This window comes from Oryzias melastigma, linkage group LG3 (genome assembly GCF_002922805.2).
Source record: "Oryzias melastigma strain HK-1 linkage group LG3, ASM292280v2, whole genome shotgun sequence".
Taxonomy (NCBI): Eukaryota; Metazoa; Chordata; class Actinopteri; order Beloniformes; family Adrianichthyidae; genus Oryzias; species Oryzias melastigma.
Window position 1 is genome coordinate 13063289 of NC_050514.1, and position 23433 is coordinate 13086721.

Consider the following 23433-nt stretch of genomic DNA (forward strand, 5'->3'; position numbering starts at 1 on the left):
ATTCTATGTCTTACAGTAGATTTTGCTCCTGGCTATCTTATGCGCAATATATATGTGTGTGTGCATGTGTATATAGTATGTATATATGTACATACATGCATATGAGTGTCTCTGTATGTGGGATATAATGCAATATTGTTTGTGCCATCGAGACCCAATAAATTTGATTGATTTTTGATGGATTTTACTCCTATTATTGTTTAAAATCTTATATATTAACAAATACATTGCTGTTTTTATGAAGTGTTGCAACATTTAGCTCTGCTACAGATTCCTTTATAACGGCAGTGGTTTAAAAATGAGCTAAATGAGGAACTTAATTAGTGAAAAAAAAACCTAGTTATAATAAAATTACTCCTTAAGAACTACTGCTGTTTGAACTTTCCTCCCTTTCTGTACTCTGATTTTTCTAATGGTAGATGTTTCCATGATCACATGCCTTTATTAATACATTCTTGTAATGATGAGAAAAACTCATCTTAAATGAACCAGGACAAATATTACATATGGTACATCTTGTGATTTGGTCTCACTGGACTCAAAAAGCCTTTCTGAGCATACTGACTGAAGTTGTTGACCCAGTTGTTTATCTCTCAATTAAGCAAAAAATAAGTTATATCAGCTTCTGATGCATCTACAATTGTTTTGTATGTATAGATTTGTGTTTTTCATTTGCTTTATTTAATTATTTCATTTTTTCAGGGGTGAAATGTTTTGTTCTGGTAGTCAAATTCTAGGTCAGTACTGGGATATAAATGGAGTGCAATCTTACTTTGCACTGTTTCTTAAAATATAGCTGTGTGCTTTTTGCAGAACAAATCAAGGTTGTTAGTCATTGTCTAGGAGCACGATAGGTAAAAAAAAAAACAAAAAAGAAAACCAAAAGGCTATATTTATCTCTTTGTTTTCTTATCCAAATTAGAAATAACCTGCTGCTTCTTTTATCCTTGCACCTGTGTTTTAAACTGTTTAATTTTACAACCTGCCTATAGTCTTTGCTCTCTACGCAGTCTTTGATGCATTCCTAGTCACTCTTTTCCCCCTTTCCAGATTGCGTTAGTGTAATTAATGACAGCCTATATAAAAGGTCAAACGTTTAACCTCCTCCTTGATCTATATTTTTCAGTCCAGCTCATTACTCCTGTTGAGTAAACGTGACAAGAAATGGGTTGAAAACCAACCCTCGCAAAATATTGGATGCAAAAAATATTTGCACCTTTTATGTAATGATATTTAAATATTACACACTGTTATGTATCATAAATCCTGCAATTTACGGTTTGCCTGTTGCTCTGCAAAAAACAGACAAGTTCCAGGAAGTTGTTCTCTCTGATTAGATATCCACCCTGATAACATAAAGTGGTGTAAGTGGAAAGGGCGGAGCAGAAGGATAGACAGATTTGTGTTTGTTTGTGTGAAGGGGAGGGGGGGTTACATTTGAGGTGTTGCTTGTTTGTCTCTGAGGCCTGCCTGTCATGTCCAGCATCAGTCATGCTCTTTCACAGCAGTTTTATTTCATCCACCACTCCCTTTAGTGCTTTGATGGCAGAACTCGCTGATACAGCCCTGTGGGAAAGGATGCTGTTTGGTGCGTCTGCCTATACGTATAAATAGATCAGTGGGACACAATCCCACCTGAGATGTGGCCAACTCTAGACAATATCTGTCCTCAGTGAATGCCAACAAGGATTTTGCAAAAAAAAAGAAAAGAAAAAAAAAATCATTTTTAATAAAATTCACTTGTTAATATGCTAATGTGTTATTTTGATTTTTTTTAATTGTCTCTTGTTTTTAACCCTCATAATAACTTTGAATTTGAATATTTTTTAAGCTCCAATCAAGTTGATATCTGAAATAGCTGTTTGACAGTAGAATTCATTTTACTAGTGCACAAAGGCCATACTTAGCTTTGCTATTCAGCCTATAAACATACAAGTATTAACAACAATTCGATTCACATCATAATTTGTGATTGATAACGGAATTCATAGTCGATCTTGCTTCATTTTAAATGATCTGATTCGATTTACATCACTGGCCCACTGGTCAGTTCATAGGATTTCATTGGTAGTTACCAGTGCTGCCAAGTTTTGTTTACCCTGACCCTTCTGAACAAAAAAAATGTAGGTCAAACAATCATGACAGTTGTAGGGAAGCAACAAGTAAGGTCTTTGTGAAGTTGAGGACTGAATTAACCTTTCAGTCAAAGGACCATGCCCTTGTTTCTGTACAACTATTGTTTAAAATGGTTTAAAAAAAAAATGATATAGATCATCAGTGCTACAACAAAGTTATAATCTAATGCTGTTTGCACCAAATACATATATATTATCTCTGGACAAAGCAAGGTGTTGATGTCACCCACAGAAAATGCCTTACCTCCGGTTCTCGTGAAATCAGGCTAAATCTGTCACTGTGGCTTTCTGATACGTGTGCTGCAATTTTAAAGCCTGTCAACAGTTTTTGGTCCGAGTTAGTCTGAGTCAAGTTTTTAGGGGAACTACAGTCGTCAATTATGATTGAACTTGTTCAAAGTCCACACTCCTTCCATTGAAGAGGAGCTGTCAATCAAACGTTCAATGTTGGGCCAGCTGGCACCACATACCTTACTGAGGCATCTGATTGGCCAGTTTATAACTGAAATAATTTGCAATTAAAAGGAAAAAAAAAAACAATAGTATTAGAAAGAAGGTGTTAAGAAGAAGGTATCTGAGCAAGAATGGTTATTCTGACAAATTGGATGGCTAAGAAATAACTGCCCATTTGTCAATATGCTGTCAACATAACTCTATGGGATTTTGACTTCTTAGAACCAGCAGGTACTTCCTATTTGGAACACAAGGAGGGAGGGGTTGGGCTGTCCATTGTTTCAACAGTCAATGGTTCGCACAGAACACGATTTTGTGCAGCAAATTTAAGTCCTATTCCTCTGTTTAGATGTGTGGCAAATTTGCTGCTGGATGCTTGTCCAAAAATGTGTTCATAAACAGGAGAGTAGCTATAAGGAACAGTGTCTGTGGATTTCTCACTTAGATTGTATGGAAGACAGATGATATTGAGTAGTCAGGTTTATTTATTGTGAAGAGTTCTACAAAAAGATAATTAATTACGTCTCCATGTTTTGTTTATGTGATTATTAAAAATATTTTCCAGGTACTGGGGGCTTCTATCTCACTCCGGGGTCTGTGTCTGTATGACAGCCGCTTCCACGGTGTTTCTGTCTCTGTGGCTGAGCTTGAAGGCTCACTATTTAGTATTAACCTGAGGGAGAAAAAATAAATGTAAAAATTAAAAAAAAAAATATATTTTTTCATGACTTGAGGCCCGAGCCAGCAGCCTCCGCACCCTGTAGCTGTTCTCTGTTTGGCTTATTGAGCGAGTGAGCTGTTCCAGTGGGCTAAGGAAGTAGATGGAAGTTCAGGAAAAAAACGCTCTCATTGGATTAATATTAGGGGTGTAACGGAGGGATAAGCTCTGATCCGTACGGACCACACCTTCCGCTCGCATAATTTAAAACAATTGTACATTCAGATCAAATGGAATTCGCATCAAATCCATGTACTTTGTCTTTGTTTTGACAAGCCCTAAACTAACTGCTTCACAGTTATCCTAAAGTCTGTTCACCTGAAGCTCCCGCTGCACGTGGAAGGAGCTTCTGTCAAAAACTTTTCTCGACTTCATAATGGAGGATGTGGATCGATAGATATCAAGTTTATTTATTTTAAGAGCTGACTAAAAGAATCGGTACACGTTTCCATTTCTGGGTTCAGAGAATCTCCCAGTTAAGAGAAGCAACTGACCCGCACAGGAGAAAGCCGCTGCTACGTAATAGGGACTTGCCGGTGGAGTCAGGGAACAATATTATAGCAAGCCAAAGGGATCATAAATCGCCAAGAAAAGCGGGCACAGCAGTACCATGTTTTACGGATAACAATTATTATTTTAAATATAAGATTAATTTTAACTCTTTTATTTATGTTTTAATTTGGACATTAGGGGGGTGGGACAAGAACATTTGTATTTTAAAGGGTACCGCTAATAGATTTGGTATTTTCAACACTATTTTTAAGCATTCTTTTCTCTGTTTTTGTAGATTTTGTCTCAAGACATGTAAATATAATCAGAAACTACATGTTTTAACAATTTCTTTGTGTTTAAAGTTTAAAGATGTTTTGTTTTAATAAATCAGCCTCAATTAGAAAATGTTTTGATGTTACATATTTAAATAGCCTATTGTCATATGTTTTATTAAATATATGTTTTGAAGCGTTTCCAAAAATTAATTTAGATTTTATCTTGTTGTTTTTTGGTGTTTGATGATCGAGTCACTGAAAACGTCATGTGCCCAAAGCTGACTTCCTGATTGGCTGATGCAATGCGGTGACCTGTCAAACTTCAGATATTTAAATGTTGACTGCGCCACCTGATTTGCGACTTGGTGCTCAAATCAAGCTGGTGCCAGACCGTCGGTCCTTTCCCATCACACAAATCGTGCCGCAGGACTTCAGATCGCCTTAATTTTCATCTGTACCATTGACTTAACATGGCAAATGCCAGTAATAGGGAGTTCAGTGTGAATACACCTCAACGCAAAATCTTTGGTAAAGTTCGGACATTTGAACTTGTGTCGCAGGACTTCTGATTGCGCCTGTACACCGACTTAAAATTAAAACTGACTTAACATGTGAATTGCATTTGGTGTGAACGCAGCTCAAGTTTACCTAGTTTATCCTGGTTCGGGTCACTGGTTTGGGTCACTGCAGTTGCTTAGGACTTTTTCACTTCACACATTTACACTTACTCCTTAGGTGTAAATTTCAAATATACCAATAACTTATACAACTTACTTTTAGATTGTGAAACAATGCTCAGTTAAAGTAGTATCCCGTTAAAAGCCACATAAACAGTAACTTGTAAGGTAATGATGCTAATCTCCATAATCCCCATTTAAGAAGCATTTTACCAGATAACATATTTTTCCGCATTTGTACAATTTCATATATATGTTTGCCATGTTAAGGTAGTTTTTAGCATGAAAGAAACTGGATCAAAAATAGTTTCTACAAAGAAAATAGACTAAATTTGTGGTTCCTTCTGGCCTTTTTGTAGGATTTAGTAGTTAGCTGTGTTGACAGGTTTTTATGACCCTTACCTTTTTGAAAAAAGAGAGCAACAAAAAGTTCGAGCGAGCCTGACAGTGTAAGAAGTAACAGGTAAGGGCTTTGATGAGTTGAGTATTAAATTTATCAATCAAAGAATTACGTCCTTTTTTCTGTAGAAATTTAAGGTCAAATATAAAATTCAAAAAGAAAAGAAGGGTAGATTTTTCAGGAATACAAAATGTTAACTAAGGTGGGACAAAGGTTCAACAATGTTAAAATATTAATTTCGTTTTTAGTCTAAAAATGGGAGCTGAAAAGCTCACAACAGTTACGTGGTGAACTTTACCTGTTTGCAATTACTGTTGTATTTAACGAGCTTCAATCTAGAGGTCGAATCGGTAACTAAAAGGATTAAAATAACTGCTAGAAACAATTAGTACCTCCTGACATTGTAACTTAATAAAAAAAGTGACCATCTTGTTCAGTGTCCTCGCCTGTCTTGTTATCCTAACACTCAAAGTGTGCAGCAGCGGAAAGGACCGGATGTTTTCTGGTGAAGGAGTTTCTTACTTTAGTTTCTTTCTTTTACTTGACACTTTGTTATGAATAAGTTTAGTACTGTAATTGGACCATAACGTTGCAGTGTGACACTTCTGCTTTTAGCCACTTCTTGGTGTTCTTTACTATATCTTTATCTTTCCTGGATGATTGCGCCGTCCGATAAGCACAACTGTTTCCACCCCCTTTGATTGATTAACTTAAGACCTCTGACCTCTTATAGGACATCTTAATTGGCTGATGTATAATCAGCTTCTCTGAATGGGGCTAGTTTTAAAGCCAGACAGTGTTGTTGGATGATGCTGATCTAATTAGCTGATTTCACTGATAACAACTAAAGGAATGTTAAGCGAGCGTATGTGCTGTGTGATTTCTGTCACTATCTTTTATGTGATAAAGATGAATAGAAGGGCTGGCTTTTGCACATCGAGTCAACTCATGGTTCTAAGTGACCACATGTGAGCAAAAGAAAGGTGAATGATTATATTATTGGATTTAATGTAGGTATTTTATAAAATAGAGGCATTTTTTTATTTTATTGAAGCCTAACAAAAAATAACACTACCTATTTTTTTTTCCCCTGATTGACCCTTACTTATGTATTTCCAAAAAAAAAAACATTACAGTGACATTATGAACTTTTTTATTTTATATATTTTTTTGCTATTTATATTTCTATTTCTTATTTTGGTTTCATTCAGTTTCACTTTGTTTTAGAAGATTTAATTCCTTTAAAACATGTCATTCTTTTGTCCATGGTGAACGTTTCCCCTTGTGCTTCTTGTGTGTCCCTGTTTCCTCTCTCTTGCACACAAGACTGTGAAGAGAGTGTACCAACAGAGGAGCAAAGTAAGTCTAAGGATAGCTCAGTATGTGGCCGTGTTTGTGTTGTTCGTTGCCCAGTGGGGTGTGCCATTGGTGTGTGTGTGTTTGTGGACATGCTTCTAGTCTTTTTCATGTGGGAGCTTCAAGTACACCTCTTCACTTTTTAATTAGGTACAGGATCCCAGAAAGAACGACAAGCCCATGTGGAACAACGGGTATATCTTTCCTGCGGAGTAACCCCTTTATTCTTCCAGGCTGTTCCTTTCTTTAGTTCACTCCTGTCCTTTTCTCTCAACTAGCACACACGAAATAATTACAGCACCAGACAATTACCCATATACTCCTGGGATGCACATTTTGTTCTCTTAATCTGGTGTCTTGAATAATTAAAAACAACCATGGATTTTTCTTTTGTAAGTGTGACTCGAGAGGGCATGTTCATGTCTCATTTTTCAAATCTGAAAATATCCTCCAACTGAATTTGGTTTCGTTTCAGTCTGTGTTTTTGGTTTGTGTCTTTTAGCCAGTAGCGCCAACAAAATCCCTCTTAGATAAATGTTTCCCTGGGGCGAGATCACAGAAATGCCCAATATTCATTCTGATGTTGATTGTGGAACCATACCTTTCTGGTAGTAACAAGATCATTGACCGTTTTGGATCTACTTTCATGTCTTTAAAAACAGCAACAGATCTTTCATGATTCATTTAAACTATTTGACAGAAAATGTGGAAATAATCTATCTTTCATCTATTGTTATTTGCATTTATAAATAATGCAGATGGTGTGTGCATGAATTTAATTGTTTGTATCATATATATTTTTAATTATCAGTCAAGAAAGAGGAAGAGGACATGGAGGACAAGAAATCCATAAAGAAGAGAATCAAGGAGCTGAAGGTGCTTGATCCCAAGATTGCTCAAAATCTGTGTAAGTATATTATTAACCTCCTTGTACCAAGATTTAGATCAGTCTTCACTGATTTATTAGAGTGCTGAATTTTTCCTTTTATTTGCTTCCTGCCTTAAGTAATCCTATTTTTGCATGATTTTTTTATGCTGGTGAAAATTTTACCTTGAAATGTTTTTTTTTCTAGAGAAACATGAAACAGAAATAACGTTTTTTAAGATGAACAACTTTCATTTTTTATTTTTTTGCTGTTGGAAACAATAAGAGGGGATGTAAACTGAATTAAGTCATTTGTATATAGTTAATTAATTATAAAAACAGCCTGAAAATGTTCAGTAGCAATTAAATACTCATTTTAAACTGTTTTTATTTTTTTTTTTTTTTTTTTGGTTATGTTAAATCACGTTTTTCTCATCTATGCTGGTGTCACAGCACTGTATCATGCACCAGGAGTCCGTTGCTATTTTTTATCCCAGTATTTTTGTGTACAAACAGCTCTTTTGATTTGCCCTTTTAGCGCTTCTGTCAGCCGCCATTCCTTAATTACATTTCAAACTCAGAAAACAGATATCCAGTAATGATTAGCTTTCATGCTGCAGCCTTCTCCTGCTTAATGGGCTTGAATTCTTTAGTTTACCTTGGAGTCTGTGCCTGATTTGGGACAAGGTTTAGGGACTCAATGGTTTCTAAAGCTTGAAACATGTTCACTGACATCTCTTCATGATATTTTACAGTCCAATATAATTACTTGGTTTTCCGATGCTCTATTAAACCCAAAATGCTGCTAGTTATTTGTTTTTATCTTCCAAACTAGTTTGGAGAATGTACCATTGATAGACTAGTTCCCCTGAACTTGTCAGAAGCAATTTATCATTAAACCAACTTCATATTTAGGTCAGTTTTTAAACCGTTTACCCTTTTTGTTTGTTTGCTGCTTTCTCTCTGTTGCTATGATACTTATTATACAACAGCTTTTAATGCAAACCTTGTCGTTGAAGACTGTGAGTCTACATTGTGCTAATTAACAATGTGAAACATCAATTGGGGATGTGCAACATGTTCATAGTCTGTCATACGCATTCTGAAGTGCATGCAAACACGCACATGTATTGCCTGAAAATGATCCTCCTTAAAGCACCGGACATTAATGAGCATCCTGCTGATCTCTTAAGAGCTCTCAGATCTTGGCTTTGCATTAGCTGATATTAAGTGAAGCTGTGACCTTTGTTTTAGAAGAAAATGAGAGTAATCAGCCCAGTAACAGTGATAAACCAGGCATTAGAAAATCTAGAAAAAAAAAGAGTAATAAAAGTGATGAGATAGATTGAGGTGATTCACAGAGGGGGTGGAATTCAAAGTTTTTTAACGTCTCAATGACGTTAGTGTTTGGTTTCTTTGTTTCACCAAATATATATTCAGTCCAAATGTGTTCTAGCACTTTACATATTGTGATAATGTTAGCAGTGTACAGGGCAGGGATGGGGAAACTATGACCCGTTAAACTATTTAATCTGGCTCGCTAAACTGGAATAAATTATATTAACAATCCATATTAATGTTTTGTTTTCCCTGTAAAGTCTCCTTATTGATGGTCCACAAAAAAAAGACTTCTGTTCAGATCCATAAAGTAAATTTGCATTCTTGTTAACTGTGTGAAGATTTGTTGTTTTTCTGAGGTACCTGTGTGTTCTCTGAGTCATAAGGTCATGTTTTCGATCAAACACCACATGATCGCAGGGTTTTTCTAAGTTTGGGTTTTTCCCTGAGGGACATCAACCCATTGGTGAAATTGGCCCTAAAATGAGAACTAAAGCCACAGTTTAGAAATAAAAACTCCAAAATGTTCCATTTTTGATATATATACATTTTTATTTTCAATCCAAATTAAAGCATGTTTCATACCAGATTCCATGTTATTTTCTTCTTAATGGGGTGTTTTAGCAAAAGACGCCACGTATCCACTCATGGTCTGTCAAATTTTACAACCCTTTGTGGCCACGAGCCAAATAATTTGCCCACCCCTGGTATAGGGTATGCAGCTGTTTTTGGTCGTTTTTTTGTTTTTTTTGTTTTTGTTTTAAATCTAAAATAAAGAAAAAATGCAATTAACCTAATTCACTTGTTGCTTGGCTCCTCAGTCATGTTATGTCTCTACATTTATATGTTATGTCATGTTTAGAATTACCAGGTTTTGACTCTAGTGAGTGACATTAATAAGATATTCTTTATTTCTGGTAAGCAAATTGTTAAATATTATTATTATTATTTATAGGTTATTTTTGAAAGTCTTTTGTGACCTGTGTTTAAACCATGCCCACACTTGAATACCAAACATGAATATAAAGTACAGAGCACTTAAACCTAATATAAATTGTTCCTTTTTCCTCTCATGACTATTGGCTGTTTCTGCTCATAAAATAAAGTGCTTGCTGATGCCGATGGCACTTTTGTTTTCTCTGACACCATTTTATGTTTAAAGTGTTGTCTTTTCTGAGCACACCTCTCAGTTTTTAAATGTGTGCACAATGTACACACACATGTTCACTCTGGTATGAAACCAATCAGGTGGCATTAAATAGGGTAGGTAATCTTACTGACACATTTTTTTTTTTTCCTATTATACTTAATGTTTTTTAAGTCATGAAACTTTAGATAAAAAAAAAAACAAACTTGTTTTTGTATTTTTGCATTTTTTTTAATTCCTTCATTTCTTATTAGATCTTATTTTATATATTTTTTCTCTTTTAGCTTCCAGTTTATTTTTATTTGATTATCTTTGCTCTTACATACGTTCTAAGATAATCTTTACATGTGTCCCTACTTCTTCTTTTTTTCTTTTTGTTCTTATGAAGCTATTTTCTTGGGTTCCTTCCGAATGCCTTATGAAGAAATTCGACGCATGATAGTGGAGGTGGATGAGGAACAACTCACCGAGCCGATGATCCAGGTAACAACAGGCTTTTGCCTACAATCGTAACGTGTTGGATAGAGATTCAGCCATTTTCCATTTCGTTGGACTTTTTGCAATAAAACTATCCACGCTTTGCTCTGAAATGGGAAGGATATTGAGAGGTTAGTCAGCGAATGGGCAACTTTTGTCCCGAGGCTTGAGGCGGATTAGTTGTGCTGCCTTTCTCCTACACTGTTGGTACGGTTCATGCCAAAACTGTTGCCTGTTTTTTTGATCAGTTTTCTAACTTACAACAGCATGCAGCCTGCGGCTGAAACATCAGACATCTGTAAGCCTGCAATACAGCAGGTGTTAAAGCAGTTGGTGTGCACAAACAATCTGTCAGTAAATAAATAAACAAGTACTATACTGATGTTTAGTAGATTTTTTTTTTTTTTTTCTACAACATTTAGCTTTGTTCCTCTAACTTCTACTTTTTAAACAGTCAGTTTAACAAACTTTAAATCAGTTTTCTGGATCTAAATAGATGATACAGCTAATACATCTTGTGTATGGTCGTGTCCAGTTCAGCAGATGTTTGGCAAATGCTTTATGCGTGGATTCTTCAGAGATTTATGAACATAAATCGTATGAGGAATTTTCAGTAATAAATAAAGCAATCAAGCTGCTGCAGCACAAAATGGTGTTGAATCTCAAACATGTAAAGCTGTTGATAATTAAAGGTTGTTTACCCCAAATACTCGCAACAGTTATTTTGCACAGGCAACTGATGCATAAACTTGATTACTTCGTCACTTTAAATAATGAACACTTACTCTATCTATTGTCTTATTTACAATTTGCCCAGGTGCAATCGCTATAATCGAATATCCTCCATGTTCTTCACAGGGCTTAATTGTTCTAATGTAGTATATATTTGGGTAAACAAAGAAGAAATGGCGATATCATTACAGAATATGCAAACATAATAAGGAAAAAAGGGATCAGGGGGAAATTATCTATATAGTCACCTATATAAGCTTTCAATATTTATTTATTTTTTCATAAAGACATTTGAAAATTTGTGGCCAATGTTTAAAGACCCATTTTAACTGTCTTTTGGGGTGTTTTGAAAGTGTTTCCAGTGGCCTTTTGATTAGGATGATGAAGTTTTTGACCAAAAAAATGCCCCCCTTCATTTATAACTGAACTACACTAATTCCCCCTCATTTGCGGGAGTTAGGGAACAGAGACATCAGCGAATATGCTGAATCCGGAAAAATAGAGAACCCGTCTGTCCCTGTCTCAACCACCCGCGGCCGAAAAATATCTATTAGCGATCCATACTCATCAAGAACACTTCTGATCATGCTTGTAAAAGACTTATTAAAGAACATTAGAGTATTGTTCAACTTAAAGAGTTTTTAATTTTTATTATTATTCAGAACAATAAACTGTTGCACAGTGTCATTTGTAACTTACATGAGGACTGTCTGTCTTTCTGTGCCTCAAAACCAGGAGCGTGTGCTTCCTCCTTCATAAGTTAAGTGCGAGAGGGCATCTTTTTCCGGAATAGATCGATTTCATTCAAAATAACCCTCAGCTCCGGATGTTAATTATCTATTGCGATTATCAGGATATTTTTGAGCCGCTTCTCTGTCAGCTGATGCCATTTTTCCATGCAGGTACACACACTATTCAGTTGGTAGAGATTCAAGAACTGCTGGGACCAGCCTTTGGCTCGCTGTGTGTGTGCGCCTGTGTGTGTATCGCCTGACGGGCCGGCGTGCTCTTCAACTCCGCTTCCCTTCTGGGAAATTCGGACACAAGAACTTCTTACAATGGTCTTGTATTGTCTGAGTTTTTGTGATGAACTGGAAGAGTCACGTGACTGGAAATAGAAACTAAAAAATTGGCGAACTCGTGAAACCTAGAATAATGACATGCGAATAAGCGGCGGAACACTTTTTGTTTACACACTCTCCCACTAGATTACAGCCCCTCACATCCACAACCTAGCATTACCAGTGCAATATAAAATGGCAAGCAATATTAGAGCTACCCAACTGTGCACTTTTGAGCCAGATGAAAGATCAAGCCAGGAAAACGAAGACAAACATGGATCTATTTGTCTACAAGTAGATGCATCAGAATGGTTCGAAGCAGGGGTCTTGTGGCCTGGCTGACGTGTTTTCTGCATTATAAACTTGCTCTTTTTTAAACTGAATTTTTATGATTTGAATAAAGAAATGCTTAGAATTTTAACCCCCTGTGTTTTTTTATATATATTACCTCCATCATGAGAAACATGCTACAAGAAGATGCTAAAACACAATTTTCATTGGAGTGAGTCTTCAGTGCAAACACATTCTTCTTTTTTGTAAAAAAAAATAAAAATAAATAAATAAAAACCTTTAACGCCAGTGTTATCTATCATTTCTGCATTCTTTTGTTCTTAAACCTATAGAGACATAATAAATATAAATTCTTCTGCTGGATGTATTTTTAACTCTACCCCTCCTTCACTCACATACTCACAGCCACACCTCCCCACTTCTCCAAGTGTTCACAACAGATTTCCAACCCTTAATGACAACACTTGGAACACATGAATAAAAACGAGCAAATAAATTAGTACAAAAGTCTGTAAGGCTGATTAAAAGGCAATTTTGGAGAAAAAAAAACTTTTTAATTGAATTGACATCCCACAAGTTGTGCATTAAATGTAGGAGAGGTTAATGAATGCTTCTGATTATTTGTCTGTCAAAGTATGTAAACTAAGCTGAAGCAAATTAAAACGACGAGTTTCAAATGTACACGTTGGAAAATTAATTTGATCGGCTGTAAATTACAGCACAAAAAGAGATTAATAGTCATAATGGCAAATTCAATTATAGCCCATCACAAAACACGCCGGTGACAGCTGAAACATTTGTTTTGGTTCCAGGCATAAATAACTGATTTTCACATTTTCTCAATAATTTGTTTCTTTCTTGTGGAACTCTAACAAATGCAAATATGAAGATGCTCCCTCTGTAAGATGATTAGGTGTAGTTGATACGCTTTTGTGTGACATTATAATTATTGGTAATTTTTTTCTCGTTCTGTCCTGATTGCAGAATCTGGTGAAGCACCTGCCAGAGCAGGATCAGCTCAATGCTCTTGCCAAGTACAAAAACGAATACTCCAGTTTGTCGGAGCCAGAGCAGTTCGGTGTTGTGGTGAGTGTTCTTTCATACACAGGCAGACATCATCCAAACTGCACCCAGATCTGTTTATTACTGCTAAACATGCATCTGCAGTGCAGCATTTTTCTCTTTACATCCTCCCTAAAAAGTCATTTGAAGAATAAAAACCCTGTTCTCTTCCCTTCCTCCTATAATATTTAAAAAAAGAAAAGTGTGCTCTTTTCTTTTTCAACTTGGAGTCCAGTGTGAATTGAATGGCTGAACAGAGAACGGCCCCGAAAGCTGGTTTGATGTGTTAGTAGTGTAAACTTTCTGGTGTTTGCGTTTCCCCCTCGGTGTCTTTATGAGGACTCACTTGGGCGCATGGCAAGTGCTTTCATGCGATTACCATAATCTAAAGCTTTTTAAAATTCTATCTTTGCAAGCCATAAGAAGAAAGACGGAACAAATGTCTGCACATTAAAGAGCGGCACTGCTACCTAATTATGTCGGCATCATTTTCTTAAAGACCTTCCAAAGGAGGCTTTACCGAAATTATGCATGAGTGCTGTAGCCGCTTTCATGTGTTCTGTGTTTTCATGGAGCTAAAGAACTGACAAAATATACAAGAATCCACATCTTTTGCTCTTTTGTATTCATCCGTGAAAGAGATGGAGTTGGGGAGGAAGGAGGCACATTTACTGTTTTGTATGTGGTCATCGGGGACACATAGATTGCAGAAGTACGAGCGTATACATTGTTCTGCTGTTGTGACTGTGCAAACCCATGGAGGCTTGTAGGCTTTCACCTACATGAACAACTCTGCTTTAGAGAAGTAGTTTCATTTAACCCAGTGCAGATACATATGCTTTATTGTTTTAGTTTGCATTAACTGCCACACTGATCATTCAACATTTCCTTTGTTTAGGTGTGCATGCTGTACATTACTTTAAAAAAATACTTTACTGGAAAATTACTAAAGAGGATTTTCATACTTATCATTTTGAGGCCAATTAAAAAAAAACTCATAAACATCTAAATTTGAACAGAAATCACAAGCCGGATAACTATGTTTACAAAAAGAAGATAAAAAATGTTTAGGTGGAAAAAAAGGACTAGAATACATCTCCATGCATCTCTTTAAGTATTTAACTTTCATGAAACAAAAACTAAAATAGCTGCTTGGCTTAGTGCTCTCACCTGACAACAAGAAGGGCCTGGTTCAAATTCCCAGCTGGGACATTTATGTGTAGAGTTTGCATGTTTTCTTCATTTATGCGTGGGTTTTCTCTGGGGATCCTAGCTTTCTCCTACAGTCCACAAACATTCTTCATTGGTTAATTGATGATACTAAATTATGCCTAAGTGTGAGTATGTGTGTGGCCCTGTGACGGACTGGCAAAATGTTCATGGTGCTACCCTTCAATCACCCAACCCCAACAGTGGCTTATCTGCACATTTTTTCATCTTGTAAAGAGAAGAAAAGCTGCGAAAAAGAAGTTTATGTTTATTTATAATCTAGTTTCCAATGATAATTCTTATGTTTTTGATTAATTAACAGGCTCAGAGGCATAAAGGTTTGTTTTTGTCTGGGACAAAACTTGTAAAAGCCCCACTCGGTCATCTTTTGATCTATTGTTAAATCGTTCCCTGTGATCTTTTTTTTTTTAATGATTATGCCAATTTTAGCTAAAGTTAAAAAAACAAAAACAAAAAAACTGTCCTTTTATAGGAAATAGTTTCAGCAGCAGGAGTTCATTAGAAATTCACCTGTCTTTTCTGGAACAGTTTACACATCCCTCTGTTTACACTCTTTCCTGCTAGCTGAAAGCCTCTTACAACCCCAACCTAACGTTACTGGTTAACAAAAATAGCAAGCGATATCAGAGCTATCCAGGCAAACACTTCTGAGCCAGATGACAGCCCGGATAATAAAAAATCTGATGAACATGGATTTTTTTGTCTTCAAGTGGATGCATCAGATTGGAGGGGAGCAGAGAGCTTGTGGTGAGGCTTTTGTAGTAGCTACGTCACAGCTACACAGCTGCTGATTTATGCGGTGAATAAAGAAATGCTCAGAAACGCTGTATTAAGCTTCATTTTCTTTAAACGTGTCCTCGATCATGAGAAAAATCCATAAGAACATGTTAAAAATACCAACAAAAAAAACACAGGAGCCTGAAGTGGTACTCTATGTAGTTAAAGCAGTTAAAAAAAGAATACTTTCTTTTTAGTTATTTTTATGTGGTACTATATTTTATATATATATATATATATATATATATATATATATATATATGTATTGCATGTGGTTGAGCTTAAAGTGACTGTTAAGGTGCGTCTATTTTTTTATTGGGATTTTAACATTTTTGTTGTTTTTAGTCTAACCACTGAAATAGTGGTCGAGAGTTCTGGCTTATTTCTAGTATTATTATTATTATTATTTATTTATTTTTTTGCATAATGAGTATTGCCAAAACAGGCTTCTTTTTACTGTGTATTTAGAACAGTAACAATGTTCAATAAAGAAAATCTTCACATTAGAGGCAAAGAGAGAAGGAAACAGCGTAAACTATTCCCTCTAGTACCATTTATTGTTGGTTTTATGTGTTATTTATAAGGTATAAAATATATGGAAACATTTCTAAAATTCTCTTTTCAGTGACACTTACATCTTAGTAAAGAGAGATGAACTCATTTGATACCTTGCTACATGCACATGCTCTTTTATTTTGAAAATAAACCAACCACGCATGTGGAAAAAAACATGCATGCAATTTATTCTAGCTCTGTCTTATATTTATTCTAGCTCTGTCTTATTCTTTCTTTCATGTAAGATTGTTTTTAGCTTTAAAAACAGCGTTTATTTCATTTTTTATAATTTAAATATATAAATACATATAAACACTAGAGATCGAGAGGTTTTCATAAAAGTTTCTTCCTCCTCGTCTTCTGCTTCTTTAATTATTACACAAACTCCTTTCTTCAAATTCTGTATCCCCTCATGTCTTGCTGTCCGTAAAACATCCCAGTGCCATCTGTTATCTTTAATAGAAACAACAGCTGTCCACTTTCATCTCAAGCTGCAATGGTGCCCCTGTTTTCTTTCCTCCATTTCTGATTAGGATCTCGTCACCCAAAAAATATCCTTATTATGTAATTTACTCCAATCTTGTTGTTTTTCTTTTTGCCATTATGTTTGAGTGTTTTGCACTTAATTTCTTCATTTGGCCTCGTAATTTTCCTATTTTTCTTTCATACAAACACAATGGTACTGAGAGACACTGAAATAGTCATTTGATAAGATTACAGTAGCTATAATTAAAGCCTTGATGGAGGACATGAAACCACACAGCCAGCTGTTGTGTGAAACAGACATTTAGGACCTGCCTTTCTCCCCATTTACCCCACTCACATACACAAACATTGTTGTGGCCAGGTCTTGGGCCCAATGCAATATTTTCTAATTTTCTCTAATTGTGTGAGAGTGGTAATCTAAGGCAACCTATTGTATATTCCACCCCCTCCTCTGTCTGCCCTATATGGACACTAACTCCACTATTAACTTACCATACCAGGGTCCCAAATCAAATCACTGCCAGCATCTATTACTACTGCCTAGCAACAATATCTTTTCCTATTGCATAAATGTTTTTAAATTAGATTGACTTAAACTAAGAGTTTGAGAAGTTTTATTGCAGATCTTTTTGTTTTGACTTTGTTTTCTAAAGTGTTTTTCTCCTCACAATGTAATAACTCCTTCCCTGTTTTTTGTCTCTTTTTATACATTACTCAGTTTATGTGACATTTGTCGTGTTTTTTTTCTCTTAGATGAGTACGGTGAAGCGGCTGCGCCCCCGCCTAAGCCACATTCTCTTCAGACTGCAGTTTGAGGAGCAAATAAACAACCTGCGTCCAGATATCTTGGCAGTGAATGCCGCGTGTGAAGAGGTCAGGAGGAGCTGCTCTTTTGGCCGCTTACTGGAGCTTGTACTGCTGCTGGGGAATTACATGAATGCAGGCTCTCGAAATGCCCAGTCTTATGGCTTTGACCTGAGCTCCCTTTGCAAGGTAAGGCTTGAAGAGCTCACCTTGCCACTGGCTGTTTGCTTATAGTGTGTAGTCACTGACCCCTCAAGTAGCAAAAGTTTAACATGAGTAATGATCAATATAGCTTTTCACTACTTTACTTTTATCAGTGGAGTAAAACAATTGTGTTTAGTCATGTAGCAGCAGCTTTTATTTTATTGAAAAAAGTTAAACTAACTTTTTGTGTTAAAAGCATTGAGTTTAATTTACTTTTGTGCACATTTTACTTTTATATTCCTTAGTGGTTAACATTATCTCTACAATAAAAGTGTTTTATATCATCAGCTAAACAGTAAAGTTTCCTGTTTCTCCTGCACAGAAAAAAAAATAAATAAATAACTGATCTCTTTTAAAAGTTGGCCCGCTTCAGGACTACTTATGCATCACAGGAAGAAAAAAAAACATACCTGTGGATTTTATGCATTAGGAACACAGATCACTAAGTTTCTCTGTGTGATATTGATGGTAAAAACAGGATGTAGTCTTTGGATAGCAGAGTCCTTCGGTGGTTACATTACAGCTGTTGGCGTACGCACTGCAGTTTCCACAGTAACAACCACTGCAGCCATTTGTCAATGCCAGCTCTTTGCCCTGTTAGACTCAGATGCTTATTCTCATATAAACACAAGAGCATGTGCCAACCATAGATTCATACCTACATGATGGATTGGATGCATTAGTATGACAATAATATAATCAATCAATAAAAGTCTATTTCGTATGCTGCTCTTATGCTTTGTTGAGCAGCGCCGTTCCAAGGTGTCAGTTTCTTTCTCTTCATGCTCATATGGTATGCGATGATGGCGAGTCCATGCCACATGCAGGATATATAGAGGAAGACATCACCTTCGTGCCTGCCCCATAGTTTGACAACTTAATTCCATGACACACTCCACAGCACAGGAAAATTGCACCCAGTCCAGATGGAAACACTGAAATGTTTACATTGTCAACTATGATTACCATCCATCTACATTCAGAGGACCTTTTGTGAACAAGCTCTTGAAGCTCAAAAAATTAGCAGAAATGAAAAGAGATGAGAATGTTTGATTAGAGGAGATAATGCAAACATGATTAAACCCAGCGGGTTTGAGCACACTGCTGTCTACCAATAGATCACCTAGAGAGATACACAGCAAAACAATCTGCAGGAGGGATACTCAGCAGGAAGACTAAGAAACATCTTGCAATTAGACTGTAAAAGAGCGATGATGAAAATTTATCAGAGAAATTGAAAAATTGTTGCATGTGGGCTAGCGATGCAGTAATTGCAGGGGGGGTCATCACATTGGGAAATTGATTGGACTACAAAAGTATGAAGCTCAAAATCATCCGCTACTCAGTCAATTTTTGAAACTTTAAAAGTCTGTCGACAGATTTGTGTGTTTGATAAAAGCGTCCAGCTGACACATCCATAACGTTCTGTTTGCAACAAAAAAATATAACTTTATTATTATTTCATTTATTCATAAATGTTCTCACCTCTTGTTTTTCATTTAGGCAGAAATGACCTAAAACGTGTGAACGCCTTGTGTTAGAGTGTTAGAAGAAGAATTTGACCAGTTAAAACAACTCAAAACAAATGGAGATAGAAATGTTGTCAGCACATTTGCACACATTTCCACACTGATTAATATGAATTAGTGCAACACTTGTGGTCCTAGAATTTTACATTTTGATTAATATGTCCAATCTGTCACACTTAAGATTCATAGGTGACCTGCCAATTGCTGTTGTTCTAGGCTTTTTTTCTGTCTTTTAACTAGTGTCAAGAATGTTGAGTTGTTTAAACATATGTTACTTAAATTTACTTGGCAAGATCAAGAATAGAAGCAAATACGGTATATTGATTCACAATAGAGATGCAATGCATTTGTTCTTTTATTCTGAAAATCTATACATTGGTGAGCTCTTTGTACCAGAACAATGCACAAGTAGTTTTTATATATTACACTCTACACCATGTTCAAAACAAGCAGAAATGAGAATTTGTGAACTTACAATGCTGCAACTAAATTCAACCAGAGTTGTGACTCCAAGTTCACAATATTGACTTTGCAGTTGACAAATTTTTTTTTTTTTTTTTTTAAGGACAGCAGTTCAATGTCAGTAAAGAGTGGACTAGAGCTCTATAGAAAAGGCTAATAAAAAAAGTATGTTTTTTTTCCTGCTGCAATCAACAGTGGAATGCTTCAATCTTTTTGCTGGAACTCTCCTGTTTTGGATTTCAAAGCATGTTTCTGATGTTGCAAAAAGGTGAAGGGATTTTATGTTTTGTGTTGAACTGTTGAATACATTATTGATGTTACAGTCAGTGAATTGAAGGATAATTTTTGTTGACATGTGCAACATTTGGAAGAGTTTGCTTGAAATTGGTATAATATTAGCCTAAACTAAATTATTGCAAACATATTAGGTGTCTTCTGACATTCTTGCACCATTTTCAGGGTTTTCTCCTCCAACATGTATAACAATATGCTGATAAAAATTCTCATTTAACCAGATGATGTTGTCTTTAGGTTGAGTTGCACCTTCTGGACTTAAAATCTTATCAAATGTTCCAAAAGGGAACATTTAAGTCCAGATACCACAACTTAAATTTAAGACACTCATTGGCTTAGTGTACTGTTAAATAACCAAATTTCTAATATAAAATAATCTTTGTCGAAGTCAACAATTTTACAACTTCAACATAGCTTTTCAAGTGTTTTCAAATGACCAAAAAAATTTTTTTTCTTTTTTTTAAAAGACTTTCGAATGTGTCCTGAAATTGTAGCAAGTATATGTAAACTTTTGGCTCCACTACATAGCTCCAAAAGGACTGCAGTTCTACAATTTTAGCAGTTTTCAATAGTACAAGACTTTAAGGTTATATGAATGAATCAACTTGTGTTGGGCTTTGATCTAGAATTGTCTACATTTTAATTAATCTAAGAATCAGTGTTTTGTTTTTTTCTTCCACCCTTAATTTAGCTTGTTCATTTTATCTTTTATCATAGGAGTTACTAGTCTCTACGGCCTTCTGTTTCATTTTAGTTTAATAATTTGACTGATGTCCCTGCCACAACAGAGGATTTCTGCACCACGTTCCTCTAAAAAATATGCAGCGTTTAGCTGCAAACATCAAAGGATCATGCCGTTTGCACACTGCTATCAGTCTTTTTTATTTTGTCAGCAGCTCACAGTTGAGTTGAAGTAGAAATTTGAAATCTGTGATGTATGGGGCAAAGAGAAAAGATATGCGCATTGTCCACTGTGGTTGTTTTCTGCTGCCAGCCTCCCACTCAAACACACAAGCCCTCAGTCCTACAAACGGCGTGTTATCTGTCAGGTACTCAATAATCCAGGCTTTTGTTGAGGCAACTGCAGCACAGGCTTAGTCATGTTAAAAGCATAGGAGAAGTAGAGAATATGATCTGTATGGTGCCCTTCTTTTAGATGATAGTGGAGTCTAAATCAAGTAGATGGTGTCATTTTCAACTCCAGGTCGATTTTGAAAGTAAAGTAGCCTCTAAAACACTCTAACTCACTCACTTAGGTGGGTCAACAATACTCTCTTCAAGATTTTTATGATGAGCGATGTTGGATCAACTGGCCCATGGCCGTCAATCAGAATAAGGGAACATTCTGACCACTGAGAGACAAAGAATAAACTTAAATACTTGGGAATATTTAGCAAATACTTGAGAGATGTTTCATCTTTCATCTGATAGTTTGGACTTTGGATATGTCATTACAGTTTACCTGAAACAATTTTTGGTTAGCTTAAACCAATGTTTTTTGAAGATAAATCTAGATAATTGCTCAATTGTTTGTTTTTTGAGGGTTGTCTTGGAGCAGGAAGGTTAAACCAGAAATGTATTCGATGGTGAACAATGTCAGTTTCATCCTCCCCTTGTACTACAAGTACAAGATCTATGGTTTCCTCCCTTGTACACAAAAAGCTGATTTATATACTGCTGTAAACCTGGCCAGTGCTAGTAGCTCAGGAATGAGGTTAAAAAGATGACCTGGTTCCCACCAAATGATTTCTTGTTTCGAACTATAAGAAAATACTTTCCCGTAGAAGCCAAAGGAGGATAGAAAGTAAGAATCCTGCTATAGACGGCAGAGCACTCTGCTGCCCACGTAATGTAATGTAAAATGTAATCATTTAATGACAGTCATGCAATCATTTAATTACATGAGTGGTGCAGTTTCTTCATTACTGAAATAATATGATATATTAAGCTTGTACCTAATTTAAGATTTTCTGATTACTTATCTGCATGTACAGTACTGGTCGTCTGTCAGTCAAAAAACTACAATGATCAAATTAGTATTTCTAATAAGAATATCTCAGCATTTGTCCCTACAATAGTTTCTACACACAAATTCTAAGCATCATGGAGTTTAGTCTTTAAACAGAATCTGCACTTACACTGACGATTTTATAGTAGTTAGATTTATAGTAGCATTTAGCCTCCTCTTGATCAAAAAAGACTTGTCACAATATCACCTTTTTTTGACAATAGCTAATAAAGTTTTGTTTCTTAAACTTATCACACAGCAAAATTAGCTTACTAATCCCATTTGTTTATACTTTACAACAGCTGAAGGACACCAAATCAGCAGACCAGAAGACAACTTTACTTCACTTCCTGGCACAAATATGCGAGGAGGAATTCCCAGATGTGATCAAGTTTGTGGACGACCTGGAGCATGTGGATCGAGCCAGTCGAGGTATATGCACAACTGACCGCGCTGCGGATTTAAGTCGACATAATAACACATCAAATGAGATTTGAGACTGAAGAGACAAAGGAAAGATTTAAAACAACACTGTTTTTATAACGCGGAAAGATCACTTGTTAATTTTGACGCCTTGTGTTTATGTTCCAGTGATACCTCGGTGTGATAATTGCTGTTATTTCTGGTCTGCTAGTGTTCTCCAGTGCATATGGAGTTTTATGCATTTCCTGTCTAATCACTTTCCCTGGTGCTGTTTGTCAGGCTGGATTTTTCTCCCAGTCTTACAGCTTTTTTTCCCCCATTTTATTCATTTGTTTTTCTATATTCATGCATTTTCTTTCTTTAATCAAGCAAGCAGGGAAAAAAAACATATTTTTTGTTTTGGAAATTAATGAAAGGTTCAGAGATAGACTTTGAATTGAGAGAAGGCATCTTTGATCAACTGTTTAGTGTGTGGGTAGCTGTGAACATTATTAAAGCCTGGAAGTGAATGATATAGAAATTTAGTAATGCTTTCTCTGACCTCATGCTTCATCAGAGCAATTCGGCATTTTAATATGATGCAGCACTGAGCTTAATTAAGACATTATGAGATATATGGGTTTGCCGACAAAACAAACTTTTAGGATGAAAAACATAAAAACTTGATCACATTTTGACAAAAAACTTTGCCTTAAATCATTTTTTTGTTGTTCATCAAGTTCTCTCGTCGTCCACATGTACAAAGACGATTTTATCATATATCTTATACAAAAGTTATATCAATATTTAACATTTATAAAGATTAGGACCTTTTTTATAAAAGATCAAATCGCTTCTCATAATTTGTCTCATAGTGAGCTTTGTTCTTACCCTGCTACCTTGGTAACTCCCTTGGGAGTTCTCTGCGACAAGCTGTTTGTTGATTTTGTAAACAAAGGATTAAAAAAAAAATCATCTGTACTACATTCTGTTCTTCTGCTCCTTTTGCTTGATACTAAAATCATTCTTCTGTTGTTTCGCATTTACAAAACAAAAATTCATAAAAAGAAAAAAAAAAAAAACTCCTCAGGTCATTTCAGATGCTGAGTTAAATAAAAACTAGCCTGATTAATGTGCTTTAATCTTATACATTTGTTTCTTAAAGACCCACTCTGATAACAAATGTGTTTTTATCACTTTCTT

At 35.7% G+C, this 23433-nt stretch overlaps 1 protein-coding gene across 5 annotated transcripts in view; it reads left to right on the forward strand.

Annotated features, from left to right (window-relative positions):
* LOC112160910 (protein diaphanous homolog 3) overlaps window positions 1-23433 on the forward strand; it is a 143425-nt gene that overhangs the window by 46605 nt on the left and 73387 nt on the right. For all 5 annotated transcript variants that reach the window (XM_024295804.2, XM_024295803.2, XM_024295808.2 and 2 more), the window contains 5 exons: window positions 7318-7413; window positions 10245-10339; window positions 13402-13503; window positions 17281-17520; window positions 22131-22260. In XM_024295804.2, coding sequence (XP_024151572.1) covers window positions 7318-7413; window positions 10245-10339; window positions 13402-13503; window positions 17281-17520; window positions 22131-22260 — 663 coding nt within the window. The remainder of the gene's footprint in view (window positions 1-7317; window positions 7414-10244; window positions 10340-13401; window positions 13504-17280; window positions 17521-22130; window positions 22261-23433) is intronic.